This window comes from Cibotium barometz, chromosome 18 (assembly GCF_041138505.1).
Source record: "Cibotium barometz isolate CiBa-2024 chromosome 18, ASM4113850v1, whole genome shotgun sequence".
NCBI lineage: Eukaryota > Viridiplantae > Streptophyta > Polypodiopsida > Cyatheales > Cibotiaceae > Cibotium > Cibotium barometz.
Genome location: NC_141063.1, coordinates 58754322 through 58774436, shown reverse-complemented (window position 1 = coordinate 58774436; position 20115 = coordinate 58754322). Strand labels below are relative to the sequence as shown.

The window sequence follows — 20115 nt, the reverse complement described above, 5'->3', positions numbered from 1 at the left end:
AAATCTGGTAGCTCATCAATGTATAATCCAAACAGGGTAGGAGATAATGGACATCCTTGCTTAACACCAGTAGTGCTAGCAAGCTCCTCTGATAATCCGCCCAGGCATCACCTACGACCCACAACTCTCTTATACAAAGCAATAATCCCCCATGTCATCTCTGATGGTCTCACCGGGGGGAGGGGGGGAGGGGGGGGGGGTTCATAATTAATAGCTCCATCCTGGCCACGCAACCTGCGAATACCATTTCTCCTCCTATGGGGTCTAGCTATCTCAAAGAAATCCCTTGTGACTCTGTTGCCTGCCTATGTCCAGAAAGAGGCCGTGGCATGATACCTATACTCCACTCTCCGCTCCTCCATGGATCTAATCTCCGTGCGAGCGGTGGCGAGCTGACTCTCAATCCACTGAGTATCCGGGGACCTCTCCTGAAGAGGCAAGACGACTCCTCAAACTCCTCATCTACTCTGGCCCACCTCCATCAATCCCCTATGCCCTCATCCAATGTGAACGCAGCAAAGCCTGAAAGAAAATCTAGTCTCGCCCATGTCTGCTCTTTCTTGCTGCATATCTCTGGGTCCTGATTGAGGCTGTCCGGAATCCTCGAGCTCACATGCCCTCTAATCTGCTCTTGGCTGCCTCTTGCAAGAAACTATTGATCTCTCCTAAGCCCTCAACTCGCATATGCATGATCCAGACCCCATCGATCACAGTAAAGGTATCTGTAAGGTATGCATGAACACACAGAGAAGCACCCCCAGACTAGAGACTACCATCTCTCCATCCTGGCCTTGATGGGCTGGACCTCCAAGCTCCATCCTAGCCAGAGGCCAAAAAGGTGGGAGATTGTGGAGATTGTGGAGATGGTGGGAGAGCTCAACTACCTGACCCTGAATGGCGGCTGCAACTAACTCACGAGCCCACTCTTTCCCAGGGGCTGCACTGAAGGGGAAAGAGAAGATCATCGCGCCATTATCTAGCGTAGAAGGTTTGGAATGGTGAAAAACCACACATACCCGAACAGGGGCTACTGTCTCCTCAGAAATGTCAATCCCTTCCATCGGCATACATCGGAAGAAATTGTAGTCCACAGACTGTCCCAGGATCCTCGGGGCCCCACCTGGGGACTTTGGCACGAGAGCCCTCACTGGGAAGGCAGCGATGGTCATCTCTACTGGATCAGAGAACCAGTGAATCAAGCGACGGACTAGTCTCGCCGGCTCTGTCCACATTGGGTCAGGGGCTGCTGGGGGGCAACAGGAGTGCTTTGGAGAGGCAGATGGGGGGGGAGGAGGGAGGGCTCGGATGATAAAGGAGGGGCGGTTCAACACGAGAACCGGCCGCGGGGGGGGGGGGGGGGTACTGGAGGCGGTCTCGTGGACTGTCGCCAAGGGCAAGCTCTAGCCAAGTGACCCATCTATCTGCAAATGAAGCATTGGCCTGGGAGGCTAGAATACTCCACGTGCTGCTGTATGGGGTCCCCACGGAGACTAGGAACAGAAATACAAGGCGGTACTAACTCCGGCGAGGCCACACAGATGTGGAGGGATGAAATCCCAGCCGCCCTCATGAGGGCCGAGGCAGCGGTTAGGGGGGACTCCATCACTCTCCCAATGGCACCACCAATCACCGGGAGAAGAGGAAGGTACTCCTTCCTAAGGCCTGGGAAGCAAACTGTCACTAGGAAGCGCGAAACACTAGCCAATAGGTTAGACGCAGGATTGAAGCCGTGCTACTAGAGTGCAAAGAAGGCCTACACGCCGTACGCAGTGCAAGGGGACTCAGTTGCATGACTCGGTCTGTTGCCGATGGCGAGTCGAACTCCACTTGGTAGTATCTGTGCTCCAGAGGGTGAATATCAGTGATCTTTGCAGGTTCGCCAATGAGGCTGGCTTGAAAGAGATCCCTGAGTTGTCTGCACGCAGGGCAGCTACCAACAATTTTGTAGACTAGGATGGAGGCCTCAAGTGAGGCAACAGTTGTGGCAAGAACATGAAGATCCACTTCGGAGAAGGAACTGCAAGTAACGGCGGCTTTGGTCGGGGATGACGGAGCGGCTGCCGTGGAGTCCTCCTGAGGGTGAAGACCAAAATAAACCGAAGCTTGCCGAGTAGAATTGTTAACCCCAGAAGCCAGGAAGCAGCAAACTGCACGGGAGGAGAGAGAGGAGAGGGGCGGGGAAACAAAGAGAAAAAGGAAAGAAAAAAAAGGGGCGGCAGCAAAGAGAGAAAAAAAGGGAAGGGGGGGGCAGGGGGCAGGGGCACATAGCGGAATGGGGGAAGGCGCAGGCAACGGGGGGATCAGCGGGATCAAGCTCACGACTCGTGTGAGTTTTTTTCACTCAAAACGTTTACAGCTCTTGCAAGATGTTGCCCAGAGATCGATCGCTGGTTTCATCACGGCATGAGCATCCACATGTCACCCATGCCGACACCTGCATTGACATCAGTTTATACCAGCCATACACGGGCCATATTCGCGTCCCAGTAGCATGCATGCGCATGCGCACACACAAGCACATGCATGCATACATACATACATACTTTATAACACCAAACATTGCTACCTTCTGTGGGCCCTAGTAAAGCATTATTATACTTGCCATCTGAGATGCACATGTTTCAAGTGACCTACTAAAATTTCCAAATTTCTTTGTCTTGTTTTCACATATGGTGGCTTGTTTTGTAGAGCTGATTTAGGGTTATTCGGTTTCCCCACGAAAGAGGTGCATTACCGTTTTCTTTCACAGTTCCTTCCAGTATTCTACATTCGTACTCGAGACTACTCAAAGGTGCCTTGTTTTGTTTAATTCATATACTTTTTTGAATCATGTTCAGCTCATATTGGTTTTTAATTCCATCCAGTTCACACCTTTGCTGGGCAGAGGTTGGCCTTGTCTGTTTGGGTCTTGAAGTCATGGTGGTGCTGGTTGGGCTGTTTTCGCATGTCTAACAAGCAAACTACATGCAACAGAGCAGCTACCAATGCGATTTATACGGGATGGTAGTTGACATACGTGGCATAATATGAAAATGTTTTTCATTGGTACTTGCGAGTCAAGCCTGCTCACATCTTTACTGGGCAGAGACCGACTGGATCTGTTTGGGTCTGGAATGGGGCAGTCATGATGGTACTGTTTGGCCTGCTGCAGCAACACATCAACTATCTAAGCTAGCTGGAACGGACCAGCCATTTAAGAAAGCCTGTTGGAAATAAGTGCTCACTAGGAGTACTTTTAGTCTTGGTCATCTCAGTGTCTGCCACGTGGCACCTCTACATTTATCCCATAAGTGAGTCTACTCAATCTTGTACTTCTCACCTATAAATTGTAGGTGTCACATCAATAATCAATCAAGCTTGTGTCTTGTCTACACTCATCTCAAGGTAACCCTTGGTCTTTCAGTCTTGTTATCATTTCACTTCTAGTTTATTGCTTCCATATTTTCTACATGGTATCAGAGCAAGGTTTGCTCCTCTAGTCTTGCCACTACCCTGCTGCTGCCCGCCATTCTCCCGGAGCTGCTCCCATTTCTGCCCCGCCATTTGCTGCGCAAGCCTCTACATCTGCCGCCCCCCCTTTCTATACCTCTTCATCAAGATTGGACCTGCGCAGCTGCTCTGGAAGATGCCGTTCTGCTGCCTATCTGCGCAGATTTCTGTCCGCCATTTTCTGCGTTGTATCTGCCCCGACATCTGCTCCTGCTCCTGGCCCCCGTGCTGCTCCTGAAATTCTGCTTTAGGACCTCTCTCTTGTCCCTACTTGAGAGGCAGAGATTGCCCTTGAGGAGGGATGTCTTCAAGGTCCATCTGCAACAAATTCTCCACCTCTGCTCGCTCTCCGGTCTCTCTGGGTATCGTGGCCCTATCTCTCTCTATTTGCAAAAATCTCTGTTCGCAGCTCTCTCTCTCTCTCTCTCTCTCTCTCAGGTTACCCCTGAAAGGGTGGAAGACCTGAGGTAAAAACCAAAGTGGATTATCCTTTGTATGCTTCAATATTTTCAGTTCTTTTTTTTTTTCAAAATTAATTCAAAACTGAACTCTATCTTGTAAGGGAATAGACACTGCCCTTGCATCATTAGCAAGAGGTAAGACCTTCCCACATGGCATCTTCTACCCATTCTCTCATGTCTGTCGACAAATTCAATGGGTCCAACTTTCATACTTGGCAAATCAAAATCAAGTGCCATCTTATGAAAGAAGGCCTGTGGGATGTTGTTCATCATGCTACTCCCGAAGATTCCGACATTGAGCAAGTTATCACTTACGCTCCCACTGCCAAGAATGACAAAGCCTATGCTATCATCTTGCTCGGTCTTGGAGATGATTACATTCATCACATCTCCGACATACAGTCTGCTTCTCGAGCATGGATCACTTTGGATACCCTTTTTGGACCCCGCTCTAAAAACTCTAAGATTGCACTTATGATCTCATTCTTTGATCTATATATGCAGGAGGGAGCTACTATAGCCTCTCATGTCAATTATTTTCGCAGTCTTATGGTTCAGCTTGCATCAGTGAAGTCCCCCATCTCCGAAGATATTGCTATTGCTGTGCTTCTCAAAAGCTTACCTGACACCTATGCTACTCTTGTCACTACCTTCAAGTATCACAATAATCCTACTCTTGAAGGTATCATCAATGCTCTCCAAGAAGAGGAAAGAACAAAACAACAAATGTATGTATGTATGTATGTATGTATGTATATGTATGTGTGTGTGTGTGTGTGTGTGTGTATATATGTATATATGTATATATGTATATATGTATGTATATATATGTGTATATATGTATATATGTATGGACATTTGGCATCTGAATGCCCAACGGTATTACATAAGCCCCCCCCTAATGCATTGCCGCCTCAGACACGAGAAAAGAATGAAAAGCTCCAAGTTAAGACACCCACTGCAAATGCGGCAAAGAATGCCAAGTCCATCAATCAGATACAATCACCTGTTGCCAAAGCAAAAGACAAAGGAAAAGAGAAAATGCAGGAATCTACAGTGATTGATCATGATGGGTTTCAACAACCCAAGAAGGTGATTGCATTAAAGCAACGTCCCCTTCAATCTCGACAATGGGATGCTTCTTCTCCATCACCAGGACAGGCTTCTACTTCAGCTCCTGTCCTACAAAACTGGGTCGGGGTTTTGAAAAAGGGCATCCCTATATGTGATTCAGATGAAGAAGAGAATGCCATCTCATTTATGGGCCATGATGGAATGCAACCCATGCAGGCCGATCCTTTGCCTTGTTGATGTTGTACATTCTGATGTCACCTTGTATATATCTTTTACATGCTACAAACACTTAAGTGCTTTACATACAATGTACAGAGTCTTTGCAATGCTTCAAAATGGAGACTTTTGTGGCACTATGTACATAAAATGCAGCCTGATATTGTCTGTTTACAAGAGCACAATCAACATTCCATGGCAGGTCAGCATGGATATTTTAGTGGCTATGACATATTTTATGCTGGCACCTCCACTTATTCAGGGGTATGTATTCTGGCTAGACATGAGTTGCAGCCTCAGTTAGCTTTTAATGACAGTAGTGGCAGATGGTTGGTTATACAATGCAATGTCAATGGGGATATACTTGAGTTTGCCTCTGTATATGCTTCGCAGACCTCTGCCATGAGGGCTTCTTTATGGGACTCCTTATCCAGATATCCATGGAGGTCCAATGCATTCATCTGTGGAGATTTTAACAATTCCCCTCTGCCAAGAGATAACACTACTTCTAAATCTCACATGTTATCTTTGGAAAGGCAGCAATGGGAGAGTATGCTTCTTGCGGTGCAGGCTGAAGACTTATGGCTGCTCCTCCAGGAAACCTTGCCCGGATACACTTTTCATCACAATGCATTCACCACATACTGGGCAAGGTTAGACAGATGGTACCTCTTTTATCCTCATCAATTTACAGATTTCAGTCCTCATCTCTCCATTGACTTTTCCCTGGGATTATCAGATCATGCTCCGCTTTGGATGGATTTACACATTGGCCTGCCTTTGGATGATTTGCCTTCCCATTCTAGCAGGCTACTGCATGTAAATCAGGCCTATTTAAGGCACCAACATTTCCAGCAAATGATTAAACTTGCAATACAGCCTTTGTTTCAGCATGCCCAGGAGGATATCAATTATGCATGGGACAGCCTGGTTACCAGACTGCAGAATATCATTTGCAGCTATGGCAAGTGGTATATGTCTGATTGGAGAAATAAGATCAAAGAAGCAAAAAGGACAGCACAACAACTGACTGAATTTTCTCAGTCAAGACCTCTCTCTGAGGATGAACAGGAAGCTCTTTCACATGCTCATTTTCAATTGCATGCCAATGATCAGAGAAAATTGCATAAATGGCAGATCAGGGCGAGAACGAAGCCCCTCATGGATAAGGGCCTTTCATCCAAAGCTTTCTTTCAGGGCCTGCATGCTACTCGTAAGAAAAATTCATGCCTACGAGTTAGAAAGCTGGATGGATCATGGACGCACTCTTTCTCTGATCTCCAAGATGAATGCCATAATTATTTTCAGAACATGTTCTCCCCTCCTGGCTCCCCATCAAATCAAATGATTGATGCTAGGAATGAATTCCTTCGACATGTCTCTGAAATAGTGGATAAGGATGCTGCTCTTACCATGGAGGGATCTTTCACTGCCACAGAGCTTGAGAATGCATTGTTTCACCTTAGCAGACATAAGTCTCCTGGTTGGGATGGCCTTACGGTGGAATTCTATATTGTCTTTTGGGATGACTTGAATGAAGTCCTGTTACAGATGATCAATGCAGCCTGGCAGGCAAACCAGATGCCACACTCATGGAAACATGGCATAGTAAAACTAGTGCCTAAAAAACATCTCTGTGATCATCTGTCGGATTGGAGGCCCATTACTTTGATGCCAGTAGTTTATAAGCTTATTGCAAAGATGATGGTGCACCGGCTGCATACGATATTGGATGTGGGTCTTCATCCTTATCAATATGGATTTATCCCGCGTAGACAAATCCATGATAACATTTCCAATGCCTTGACAGCAATTGAATATGCTAAGTACTCCCATCAAGATGTACTTATTTTGCAAGTGGATATTGCTAAGGCATTTGATACTGTTCACTGGGACTTCATCTCTCAAATCATGTTCAAACTTGGTTTTGGTCCCAAGATGGCAAATGCAGTATTTTGGCTCTACTCTGGATCTACCTCTCAGTGTATTTTGGGAAACCATCTCTCCCGCTCATGGACTTTGGGTAGATCAGTACGACAGGGCTGCCCCCTTAGTGCTTTGCTATATGCCATTGTCACCCATCCCCTTCTAAAGTATCTTGATCATCTGACACATACAGGGCAGATGAAAGGGCTCACAATCCCTGGGACATCATCCTTTTTGGCTCAAGCATATGCTGATGATTCCTTTTTCATGCCACAGAATTCACCCCAGGAAGTACATATGCTAATGACCACGCTTTCATTGTTTGGCTTGGCAGCTGGTCTGAATATTAATTTTGACAAATCTAAATTACTTCCTCTCAAACAATGTGATTGGCATTCTCTCCTTTGGCCTGGGCAAGTGGTGAATTCAAAAGATGCAGTCAGGCATTTGGGATATCCAATAGGATGGCATATTACTAGGAAGCAGCAGCTCAAATGGGTCCTACAAAGACTGCAACATAAATTGGATTTCTGGAAGATATCTACCTGGCCGCTTCATGTCAGGCTCAGAATAGTGCAGTCTATTGTAATGTCATATGTGCAATTTTATTTGCCATTGTTACATTGGTCCTCTCGGGATATTTCAGCCTTTATGTCACAAGCCATGGAAATACTCTGGAGAACAAAAGCGGCAGTGAAAGCATTAAGACTGATGAAGATGGAATTGTTGTGCTCCCCAAGGATGCATGGTGGTCTAAATATTCTAAATGTGCGGTATCATGTCCTTGCAAGGAAAATCACTATGCTGCATACTTTTTTCCGCCAACAACAGCCATGGACATGTATGCTTGCATCTATGTGTGTTAATATGAGGACTTCTGCTTATGGCCAATGGACTACTGATCCCTGGGAGGTTGTCATTGGGAGATTTGCAGGAAAGATACCAGGCTGCCCTTTCTCTACTGCTTTGATTATGGACTGGAAACAGCTACTTTCAAAAGTTAAATGGGCTCCTGATAATTGCTCGGGGACAAATTCCATGAGACAGGAAAGTATTCATTGGAGTGCCATCTTTGACACTCCACTTGCCTTACAGGAACCAATCCGAGCATACAACCTCTCTAAATTGGGAATTCGGTATATACAAGATGTGGTGGATGATCAGGGATACGTTTTATCTTTTCCCCAGGCTATGGCTTCCTATCCTTTGGGAATGCATCACAGGACCATATGGAAGAAAATTGCTGATTTATTATTTCCTTTTCTACCAGTTCCTCCTATGGCTCCTATGGATCGGCTTATGGATTGGCAGTTGCTTTCCTCCACTACAGGCACTCATCCTGTTCCTCTCCCCGCTCTAACCTCCATTAAAGCCTATCATTTACTTCAGCCTGCTCCATGGATCCAGCAATATGGCAATTCTTTATGGCATATAAGGAAACCCCTTTCATGGTGGAGGAAGAATATTCAAATGATATGGAAAAGTAAAATGCCTTTGAAACAAAGACTTTTCCTCTGGAGATGTTTGACAGGTACATTGTCAGTGGGGGTTACACTTGCAAGACGCCATATTGCATCATCCACCTGTCTAAGATGTATGGCTCTTTCAGAGACAATTCCTCATTTGCTTTGGCATTGTCCTTGTTCTAGGATCCTCCTCAGGCGTATTTCTGATTATCTTTGCCTTCGCTTCCCAACTCATAGATTTGGGAAACATTTCTGGCTCTTTGGCAGACATCTCAGAACTTTGTCCCAATACTCACTTTTTCTATTTTGGGTGAGATATTGGGCCCTATGGACCATCTGGAGTGAACACAATTTTGCATATTTGGGAAGGCACAATCTCCAATCATATGAATCTTTCCGAGCCTCATTGCGACAGTCTGTATATGCTGCTTGCCTTGAGGGTGACATGGATGCATCTTGTATTCAGCTTTTCTTCGAGTGCTTTTGATCTTTGGATATTCTCCACTCTGGAGAATATGATTATGTAAACTTTCTTGTGTGCTTCCATTAGGCTCTCCTTTGGAGTCTAATGTCTTGTATATTGACTTTATGAAAATATAACAATTACTGGTTTTACTAAATTAAAAAAAAAAAAAGTGTGTGTGTATATATGTATATATATATATGTATATATATGTATGTATATATATATGTATGTATGTATGTATATATATATATATATACACATACATATATATATATATATATACACATACATATAAATATATATATATGTATATATGTAAATATATATATATGTATATATGTATATATACATACATATATGTATATATATACATATATGTATGTATATATACATATATACATATATATATATTTACATATATACATATATATATGCTGCTTCAAGGCTCATCCATGCACCATTTGTGGCCGTGATAATCACCGGGAGAAGGACTGCTACTCTAAAACCTCTACATCAGCCCCTGCATCTACCTCAGCACATGTTGCTGCAGCATCTACATCAGCAGATCTTGCTGTTCATTCCTCACATGATGAGGAGTGGGCTTTCTGATTACTTCATCTTTCTTGTCTACCACTTTGACCACCGATGATGTAGGTCAAGGGGTTCTATGTCTTACTCATTCTGCTTTAGGACCTCTCTCTTGTCCCTACTTGAGAGGCAGAGATTGCCCTTGAGGAGGGATGTCTTCAAGGTCCATCTGTTTGTCTACAGTCAGTCTTCTGTCTATCTAGTCTTGTCTGTCTGTCTATCTGTTGTCTGTCTATCTGTCTATCAATCTGACTGTGTCTTGTTTTAGATCCATCTTGTCCCTATCCTTGTGGACCCATATGAGGATATCACTTGAGGAGGGGTGTCTCAGGATCTTTGTCTGTCATGTCTTGTCTCTCAGTCTATAGGTCTTTATGTCTATCTTCTAGTCTTGTCTTTCTGTCTTTCTCCTAGTGTCCACTTAAGGAGGGTGTTGGAAATAAGTGCTCACTAGGAGTACTTTTAGTCTTGGTCATCTCAGTGTCTGCCAACCACGTGGCACCTCTACATTTATCCCATAAGTGAGTCTACTCAATCTTGTACTTCTCACCTATAAATTGTAGGTGTCACATCAATAATCAATCAAGCTTGTGTCTTGTCTACACTCATCTCAAGGTAACCCTTGGTCTTTCAGTCTTGTTATCATTTCACTTCTAGTTTATTGCTTCCATATTTTCTACAAAGCCCCCACCTCCTATCCTGAGAATTTGGGAGTGAAGGATCTCCTGCCACGGTGGCATAGCCATTGGAGCTAGATTTCAGCACTCTGTGAGCTGCTCATAAAATATTTTTGACCAAATTGTCCTTGAATTGTACCGCAGGAGGAATGGTGTTCAATGGCATGGAACTAGCTATGCAAGAGTGCAGGGTCTTATAGTGAGTCATGCTAGTCTTAGCATCCTAGATAAGAAATCAGAACCTCATTGAACCCCTCATCGGCAGTGTGAGGAAATGTTCATAGGGAAGTATTGCCGCATGTAAAAGTTTTCCCTGCTATGTTGATGTCCTATGAATGTATGAAACAGGCACTTGCATTTGTAAGGCTGGCCTGAGCCTAACAAAAGCCCTCAAACACTATCTTGCACTATCATAAACATAAAAACCAATCAAAGAGGTTGCTGGCAAGCTCACTGCCAACCATAGCTCCACCCTGTGCACTCCCGAGCCCAAGGCTAGACCTACACCAACCATGCACATTACCTAGGTCCCAATATCACAAACAATGAGAGCCCTTTTTTCCAAGTGTCTTACTAGAGCTTGGTCATGGCCTGATCTCATCCCAGTGATGCTTGATTATGAGAAATACACTCTCACTTATTTAGGCTTGGAATTAGCAAATAAGAGCAGGCTGAAGTCGCTTTAGGCTGAGCCCAATAATTATAAGCCTAACCTCATTTTTAAAGCTATCCTAGAATTATGTAATCTAGGCACATAACACAAAAAAGCTTGGTTGTATTATGAGCCTCTCATTTTGCCACTCTTGTTTTACCTTGTTCATGGATTTGATAAATACTTTATTCTTTTGCAGAGCATTGCAGTGGCTCCCTTTGTAGTGGACTATAGCGGGGCACTTTTTCGCATGTATCCAGGTTTACACTCTCTCTTTGACTTGCCTGAACTTTGTTGTGATTTATGGGGCCTTTTCCTGCAACATGTGATCATGGTGATCGTGATATTATGATACATGTGAGGAACCTACTGGACCAAAATGAATTATAAATTTTAGAGGGCATGCATGTTTGCTACTTTGGCTGCCTGTGATAATGATCCTTGGATAAGATCTTACACTGATAATAATCAGGACCAGCAAATTAAAGCAATGCCATTCTAAATGAGCTGGCTATGCATACTGGCAAGTTGCCTCATGTTAAGCTGGTGGACCTGCAGAACATAGTAGTGCACACTCCCATTGGTCCGTTTTCATGTCTAGAATGGCTAGCTGTGGTGTTAACTCCATCAAATTTGCAGACAAGGATCAACATCCTGGAATGTGGGCTGGATTTTGCGAATCAAAACAAGTACAATCATTATTAAAATGGCATGATTTTAAATGCACTTTTTTTTCCCCCAAAAGAAGATTCTTCTATCAGTGATAAAATACCAGCCGAGAAAGAAAGAAAAAAAGATCTATTAACGTCTACAAAATATCCTCTGAGACCATGAATAGCACAATGATACCATGGGTATAGAGTGCCATGGAAAAACTAAAAAAGAACGTGAAAACTGAAAACTTAAACATGACTCTATATGGGAGATGTGGTTATGGTGAAGGCATGCCATGTTGTCAGAGAATTTCATGGATCTGTCTCTGTGTGGTGGAGATCGTCGGTGCCCTGGGTCGGGGGCACTTGGCACATAGGATGGAGTAGGCTTGCCCACTTAGGACTTTAGTGGGACGCAAGTATGGCCCATGTGTACGGCTGGTATGAGCTGATGGCGATGGGGCAGTGTCGGCGCGGGTGGCTTATGTGGGTGCTCGTGCTGTGAAGAAATTAGTGATGGATCTCTAGTAAACGTCTTGTGGCATTGTCTCTGAGTATGTCCTCTCAATACTCTGTTGCAACGCCGTCGTCCTTCTTGGAAAGAAAGGGTGCAGAGGTCTAGGCATGGAGAAACACCTCTCACCCTCGCCCACCGCCGCATGTGATCTGAATCACCAACCAGATGCTTGTAGGGACCCTGAGGGTGTGGATGAGATCGACCCAAATGTTTCTGATGGTCTCTGCTGGAGAGGGCCATCAATGGCCTCTCTGCACTTAGCTAAGCTACTGATCATCTCCCATCTCGAAGTTGGTGTGTGACTCTATTGTCCAAGCCCAAATCGCGGTTGCTGCTACAATAGTCACAATGCTAGGTCACTCACGTCGTTCTCATAAAAAAAGGGCCTCCCCCATCTCTGCAACCAAGGCAACTGCGATTCATGTGACTGCACGCGTTGCTTGGCTCGGAGGTGAATAGGCAGAAGATGCACTACCAAACCTTGCTAAACCCATCTCAGTGCCAGCATCACTTTTGCCTCATGTTATTGGCCATGGTGTTATCACACCTGCTAGAATACAGTGGATTATGGTTATGCACAAGGGACAAAATCTGGGTATCTTGAATATCTATGTGCCTAATGTACAGGGAGAGGGTGGCCCTCTGGGGCACCCTCATAGAACTGCTGTCCTAGGCTGATCATTGGATTGTTGGAGGAGACTTCAACATGGTTGAGCAGCCATTGGACAAAAAGGGTGGCCACGAGGGTAGAACACAGCCCTTGGAGAGAGCCTCGTGGGAGAGATGTATACTCTCATATGGCAAGGATTGTTGGACAGAGGAGGATTTCCAGAGGAGGCCTAAGTCTTTATGTTACTCGTGGCATAACTGTAGAAGCAGGGATGACTGGGGCCTAGATAGAGGAGGCTCTATTGCCATCTTGCTTGGTACTACCAAATCAAATCACTGCCCGGTTGTCTTGTGCATCAGGGAACTTTGGAGGCAGAAGGGAGTACCCCGTGCTCGCATCCTAGACTCTCTCTATTAGGATGTAGAGACCTCCTTGGAGGTTAGAAATGAAATGAAATGAAATGTTATATTAACGTCTTCAAAAGGCCAAAGTGACCTAAAGTTACAACCATGTGACATCTGATACACTGTCTGGAAAAGAAAAGAAAGAACTGAAGGTAAGTATCTAGCCCTACAATACATCAGTAGGGAGCATCTGGAAGCAGCAACTAGGGAGAGTGGAAAGCTAATGCTACTAGTAAAAATGAGGTACATGAGTACATGGATACATGAATATGGGGGAGTACAAAAGCGACAGTGAGTACAACAGTACATGGCTGGAGTGGTAATCATCCTAGGAGCTCTAGCATGGGTCTCTGCCGGATGGCCTGGATATCTGCCATAGTGAGATGCCTAGTCGGACGAGCCGGATGCCTCGCAATGATGCTCTGAATCCTCCGGTGTAGGCACCGCCTCCGATGTGAGGATCCGCGAACCCTCGGGCGTCTGGATCTGCCCAACTGGATAGCTCTCTCAATTAGAGTCCAACGGGGTGCCTGCTGCTGCTGCTGGGCTGTCGGCTGGGTCCTCCCGGTAGTCCCTCTAAAGAAGTCAGTAATCTGTCTCTGTGTGGGAGAGATTTAAAGGCCTTGTGATGATTCTGACCCCTCGGAGAGGCTTGCCTTGGCCGTAGAGAGGACCAGCCAGCACTATCATTCTGTTGTCTTGGTCAATAACGAAGAGGCTCTGGACAAGGACTCATGAGCGAGCTATTAGACGCAAGTTGGTTGCGCTTCAGAGGGAACACAAGAAGCATCCTGAGTCTCCTTAAATCCTAGGTCTCTTGTCCACTGCTAGAGCTACAGGTGGCCATGGATAGGCGGGCTGAGTTTGCATTTCATGCTAATCAGGCATTCAGACACATATGGGTGGCAAATGCACCCAACTATTTTTTTCAGCTCATGGACCTATGCACAGTAGGGAAAATTTGAGATGCTCGCAGGATTCTCAAGGAGAATTTCATACTGATCCAAATAAGGTGAGGAGTATTGCCTCAAATTTTTATTAGACCTTGCTCTCTGCAAAGGCCCACTCTTTGGATACAGATGTTGCACAACAGAAAGTCTAGGAGCGCATGCCCAGGCTTATTACAGATGATATGTGCACCTCTTTGGATGCCCCCTTTTTGAAGAATGAGCTGAGACATGCTTTGCATGCCCTCCTGAAAGGGAATGCCCAGGGGATGATGGTCTCTCTCCATTCTTCTTTTTGCAGTTTTGGGATTACATTGGTGATGATGTTTCCTGCTCTGTAGGAGATGTAGTGTATTGGTATGGTGCTCCCTTTTCCCACGGAGGGTCTTATCCACCTTGTCCTGAAGACAGTGAGTATGAGGCTTCAGCCTGTTCTTCAGAGAGTTATTCATGAGACTCAATGGCTTCCTCCAAGGAGGGAGTTTTTTTGACTTTTTTGACATCTTTTCGTGTTGGGGAGCTGTGGAGTGGGCTAAATCTAGCCAACAACCCTTGGATTGGGACTTTTTAGAAGGCACGGTGGCACGGATGGGTTTCTCCCCAGAATGGATTAGAGGGGTCTTTTGCATGTAAAGGGAAGCTCACAACACAGTTTTGGCGTGCAAGGTGGTAAGTGCTTTCAGATCTCCCATTCTGTGAGGCAGGATGCCCCTTGGCTCCACTACTTTACCTTATAGTAGCGGAGGCTATGATCAAGTTTCTCAAGGTTACCCCAGGGCTTTCGGTCCTGGGGGTGCCTCCCCGCATAGAGGAAGAGTTACTAGACTCAGAGTTAGTAGATGATACTGCTATGTTTTTGGAGGCTTCACAAGCATGCCTCTATGCTTTCTACACTACCTTGGAGATGTTTTGTTTGGCAGCAGGTGCCTACCATCAATTGGCACAAATCAGCGGGATTCTAAATTAGTGACTCTCCGCAGACAGATTGGTATTTGGATTTAAGGTTTACTTGCATTGAGAGAGGATGCATTGCCAGATACCTTGGCTGTCAGGTTGGCATTGACATCTCGCCTGCACAATAGTTCGCTCCTGTGCTCATGAGCATTAAAAGCAAAATTCAGCATTGGAGTAGCATGAAGCTTGATTTGGCCTCTATAGTCTTGGTAGCTATTGCTTGGTTTGTCACGTCGTGCTGGGTTTTTCATAAGGGATTTATTGGTCAGCTTCATTGGCTTATTCGGAACTTCCTTTGGTCAGGATTAGATGGCACAGGGCGAGAGTGGATTGGGATACCATTATTATGCCTAAGCAAGAGGGAGGATTGAACATCATTGACCCGGAGGTGTAGTGTAAGGCTTTACTTTGTAAGATGGTAATCAGAGGATTTCTTCCGGGCACTAAGCCTTGGAAGGACTTTCTTCTACACGGATTACGAGGTAGGAGCTTCTTGGTTCATATTCTTCTATGTTCAATTGAGGAGGCTTATAGGCAGCCCATTGTGTGGAATGACGTGATCTTGGATGACTATGGTAGACCTCTTGGAGCAGCCATGCATATCTAGTGGGCTGCCTGGGCCCTCGGTGTTGGATTGGAAGAGGCTCATGAGTCTTAGGGAGGATGAGAGAATGCTTTGCACCCAGCACTTGAGCGGCACTAGTCAGAGGATTATGGAGATGATTGCAACCATACCTAACTAGTGGATCGCAGGAAACTTCGTGGAAGGGCCTCATCACTTATGGTTTGGGGTATTTTCAGGGACAGGTGTACCTCTTTAGGTCATGAGCCTTCCCACTTCGGGTGAGGACGATGTACGGTTTTTTACTCCATTCAGGATAGATGGCTCTTGGAGAGAAGTCTTGGACAGGGTATTATTGAGGGTCCGGCGGTCCCGCCGGTGAGAGCGGTGGGTAGGGAAAGGAATCACATCTATATATATCCCCCTCAAGGGATGATTACGGACTATTGGAGCCTCTAGCTATATGAGGGGTGCCCTATCAGATACGTGCACTGGGACCCGTGAGTGGGAGTGGAGGGATGGTTTAAACCCCATGTAAAGCATACCCTTTTTCAGTTACACTATGCGTAACACTAGACACTCGGTTTTGGGACAAATCTAGAGAGTCCCTGCTCTTAGCTCGCATTGGAAGGCTTATGGGATCACCCTTGACATTCAGAGAGCTTTATGGCGGAGGTTGTGGCACTTGTATAGGGAAACCAAGATTCGTACTCCTCCTGATGTGCGGGTCTCGCCTCGGAAAGCTAACTCTTACTCATACCCGGCTATGAATGGTAAGCCCCTCTCAGGGCTCTAATGAGTCTCTGTATAAAAAATGACATCCCTGCCTATGAGAATCTCGCTCAAGCCTCCTGGATTCAACCACAGCATGCCATTGCAGTTCCATACTGCCAACCTCAGGTGTTTGGTCTCATAGACCCCGCGTCCCTATTTGGGACGACGCTCGGTGATAATGACCCTCCCATCTCTGTAGATAGCCCACTTGCCTACTTTGCGGGCCTCATGAATTGTCCCATCGCCTCATGCCGGTGTGCCACCTGCGCTGGAGTGAGATCATCTCCTATGTACACCTGTGTGCCCTTGAGGGCAGCTTGCCTGTCTAAGAAGGCCTATCTGCTGGTGGCATCAGGGAATCTAATGATGAGGGGCCGCTCTCGTGTCATATCCTTGCCTGCCCTCCATGTATCTGCAAAGGAGTGGGCGATCCCGTCCACTCCTAGCATTTGGCAAAGCGTCATGGCATCCTCCTTGGGGGAAGCCCCCGCACTCGCATATGGAGGGCCCTATCCTTCCTGCGTTTCTCCTCCTCTCGAGTCTCATGTATGATGCTTTCTAGGGGTTTGTGCTTCTTCACCAACTCCACCCAATCTTTCTTAGTGGTCTGCAATTCTTCCCGCAGCTTATCACTCGCAGCTTTCATTTGCTCCAAGTCAGTCCTTCGACCCTCCTGAATATTCAGTTCCCCTTCCTCCACTGTATGGTCCTTGACCGTAGCCTTTAGGGCTTCCATTTCTGCCCGGAGTTCCCCTATCATTGGGGCAGCCTCTAGCATTCCTGTTTGTAGGTCTCTTTCAACATCTGAATCACCTCTTCCTGGTGGTTCACCTGTGCTGCCAAATCTTGAGTCTTGTTGTTCTTTCCCTGTATCTCCTTGTGGAGGCCTTCCAACTGTTTTTCATGTTGGTTCAAAACCCTGTCGAGCACCTTATTTTGTTCGCCCAATAACTTCTTGGTTTTGTCCTCCACTATCTTTATGTATGCCTCCAGCTCCTGTAGATTCATTGTGGGTATTTCCCCCTAGTTGCTGCCTTGGGGGCCTGAGCAAGGGCGGACAGCTTGAACATTGTATGCGCAGAGCGGAAAGAGAGGGCTGCGCACGCTGCGGACAAGTGGACAGCAATATATGGGCAATCGCGTGGATTGGTCTATGGAACCAATCCCACCCGTCGAATGTCCTCAACTCTGAAATGTAGCCATGAATGATCAAAGCTCTTAGCTAAAGCCTACGATACAAGTTACAACAAGAAGGCAACTAGTTGGAAGTTCAATACCTCTCATCTGTCAAGAGAGTGCATCGGTTAAGAGGCTCTCCAATCCAGTCCATGAACTCGTACAAGAGTCCAAGAGTGTTGCCCTTTATGTCATTGATGCGAAGAACACTATAGATTGGTTGAAGAGCGCTCAATAAAGCCTCTGCCTCCTTCCAACTATCTTCTTGGATCACTCTGCGTGCAAAAGCAACTGCTTTCGGATGCTCATGGTCCTCCCAGCTCATCCACTCTCGACAAACCACTGTGCGCATGAGTCCCTATTGGACTCTCACTACCCTCTCAACCACAATGAACACATATGCCAACTTGGTTTGTGAGAGCTTCAGAAGCTCAAGGTCACTATTGGCACAAAACATTGCCAAGACCTTGGGCCTCTTGGTAACAAACTTCACCAAGCTACGCGCAGTGTCAAAGATATCAGCAATCCACCTAATCTTGGCAAGATCTTCAATGAGCAAGTCTAGGCTATGGGATGCACATGGAGTCCATACAATCTGTGTGGGAACTCATCCTCTAGCATCCGTCCCATAGAGAGAGTTGCTACCATTGTTAGTGACCATCTGCACTATGTTTTGTGGGCCTATCTCCATGATCGCCTTGCGGAGGTGTGACCATATAAACTCTCCTATCACCATTGTCCCAGGCATAGATGCATCAATGGCACACAAAAACAGAGTGCCCTTGTAAGAGGACACCAAAATAATATACACATTCCTCTTGCATATATCTGACCACCCATCACATAACAATGTGCAACCATACTTGCTCCAAGTGGCTTTTAATGGCTCCATCTCCACCCCTTAATGGCTCCATCTCCACCCCCACTGCTTGTTGCTCTCTTCTGAGCTCTTTAGTGCGCAAGGTCTCATAGGAGGGTCTCTCCCACTCACATCCAATGCGACTGATTGCCCTCATGGCCTTTTTCCATCGTGGTGTGCGCACAATGTGAAAAGACAAAGCACATTGGATGAAAAGCCTAGTGAGTTCCCTAGTTTCATCTTTAATTGCCTGCTTTTGCATGCTTTCTTGAATGCTTGCTCTGTTTAGAGAGGCTCTGGGTGCTGCGGGCAAAGGGTTCGTGTTGCTGTGGAAGTGAGAGTGGAACTATTAGCACCCCCGAATCCTGCATGGCTCTGTGCATCTTCCTCTAATAAATCCAACCGTGTTCTCTTTGATGCATCACCTTTATCCCCAATATCCTCAGGCACAAGCCCACAACCATGTCTTGCCAGTTACTATCTTTTCCATTCTTGTAGCTCAGCTTTGATGTTTGCAGGCACAAGTTTGCATGCACCAATGCCTTCCCCGGTTAAACCTGTGAAATGGGCCTTAACACGGATTATGGACCCTCTTGAGCAAACCCCGCAAAAATTGCATTTTCACTTTTGTGTGCGTGAACCACTGTATTTAGATAAAGGAGTGACATGGGCCCACATGGCATCCTTAGTGCGAGGCATCTTGACGAAGGCAGGGCTGGATTGGCACCCTGGCATGAAAACCCCCAAATTTCAAAATGTGTTTTTTTTTTGCAAAATCAAAGAAAAAATGCACAAATCAGCGAACCTGGGAAGTGCGGGAGGAGCTGTTAGGGGCTGATTGGTGCAAGGCAGGAGCTCCTTCAATCTATTTCATAGTCGCCTAGAGACGCTTTTTCGAAAATCGTGCTCTCCGGATAAAAAACGCTGAATTCATAGGTTTTCCTAGTTGCCATGAAAGAAACGTGTTTCATTGCAATGAAACGTTTCGTTTCATTCAGTTGCAATGAAACACGTTTCATTGCAACTATGCGCTCGGGAAGCGAGCGTGTCTGCCTGTAGTCATTCCTCTGCTCCTCTAGGCTCTCTAAAGCGGTGCAGGCAGCCTCCAGCTGGCCACACTAACTCAAGCGCTCTCTCAAGTCTGCTCCTGAAGCCTTTGCAGTGAGGCTACGTTGCAGTGGAGGGGCCTCTCCTACACTCCGATGGCCCTAAGTCTCTTTTCAGCAGCCGTTTGAAGAAAGAAGCTGATCTTAAATAACGTAGCATCAAGCTGTGGGAGGTCCAGATCTTCTCAATGCGGGCGGAAACAACTGGATCTTGAATGTGTTGATCTGGATTCCATGCAGACTGCTGGCTACTGGCTGGGCCTGGCTCTGCTCATGGATCATAAAAATGTCAAGGTCTACCCCGACTAGTGCTCGTTGGAGCTCCTGTCGAATCCCCTCGGTGCCTTGTCGATAGCAGGCACTGCCACTGGATGTTTGACAAGGCGATCCTTGTGGCTGAACACTGAGATGGCGTCCCGTGGCATTGGCCGCTACAGCTTCGGGGCTGGTTTTGGCCAATTGTTGGGGAAACCAGACGGTATGGCTACTGTCAGGCAGAATCTTTCAATAACCGCAGCTGCGGCCTATAGTGAAGAAG

General features: G+C 46.1%; 1 protein-coding gene across 3 annotated transcripts in view; it reads left to right on the top strand.

Annotated features, from left to right (window-relative positions):
* LPA3 (Low PSII Accumulation 3) overlaps positions 1 to 20115 on the top strand; it is a 147666-nt gene that overhangs the window by 107512 nt on the left and 20039 nt on the right. For 2 of the 3 annotated variants that reach the window (XM_086812803.1, XM_086812804.1), the window contains exons 9-10: positions 2689 to 2791; positions 11215 to 11275. In XM_086812803.1, coding sequence (XP_086668929.1) covers positions 2689 to 2791; positions 11215 to 11275 — 164 coding nt within the window. The remainder of the gene's footprint in view (positions 1 to 2688; positions 2792 to 11214; positions 11276 to 20115) is intronic. The other variant, XM_086812805.1, reaches the window with a different exon arrangement.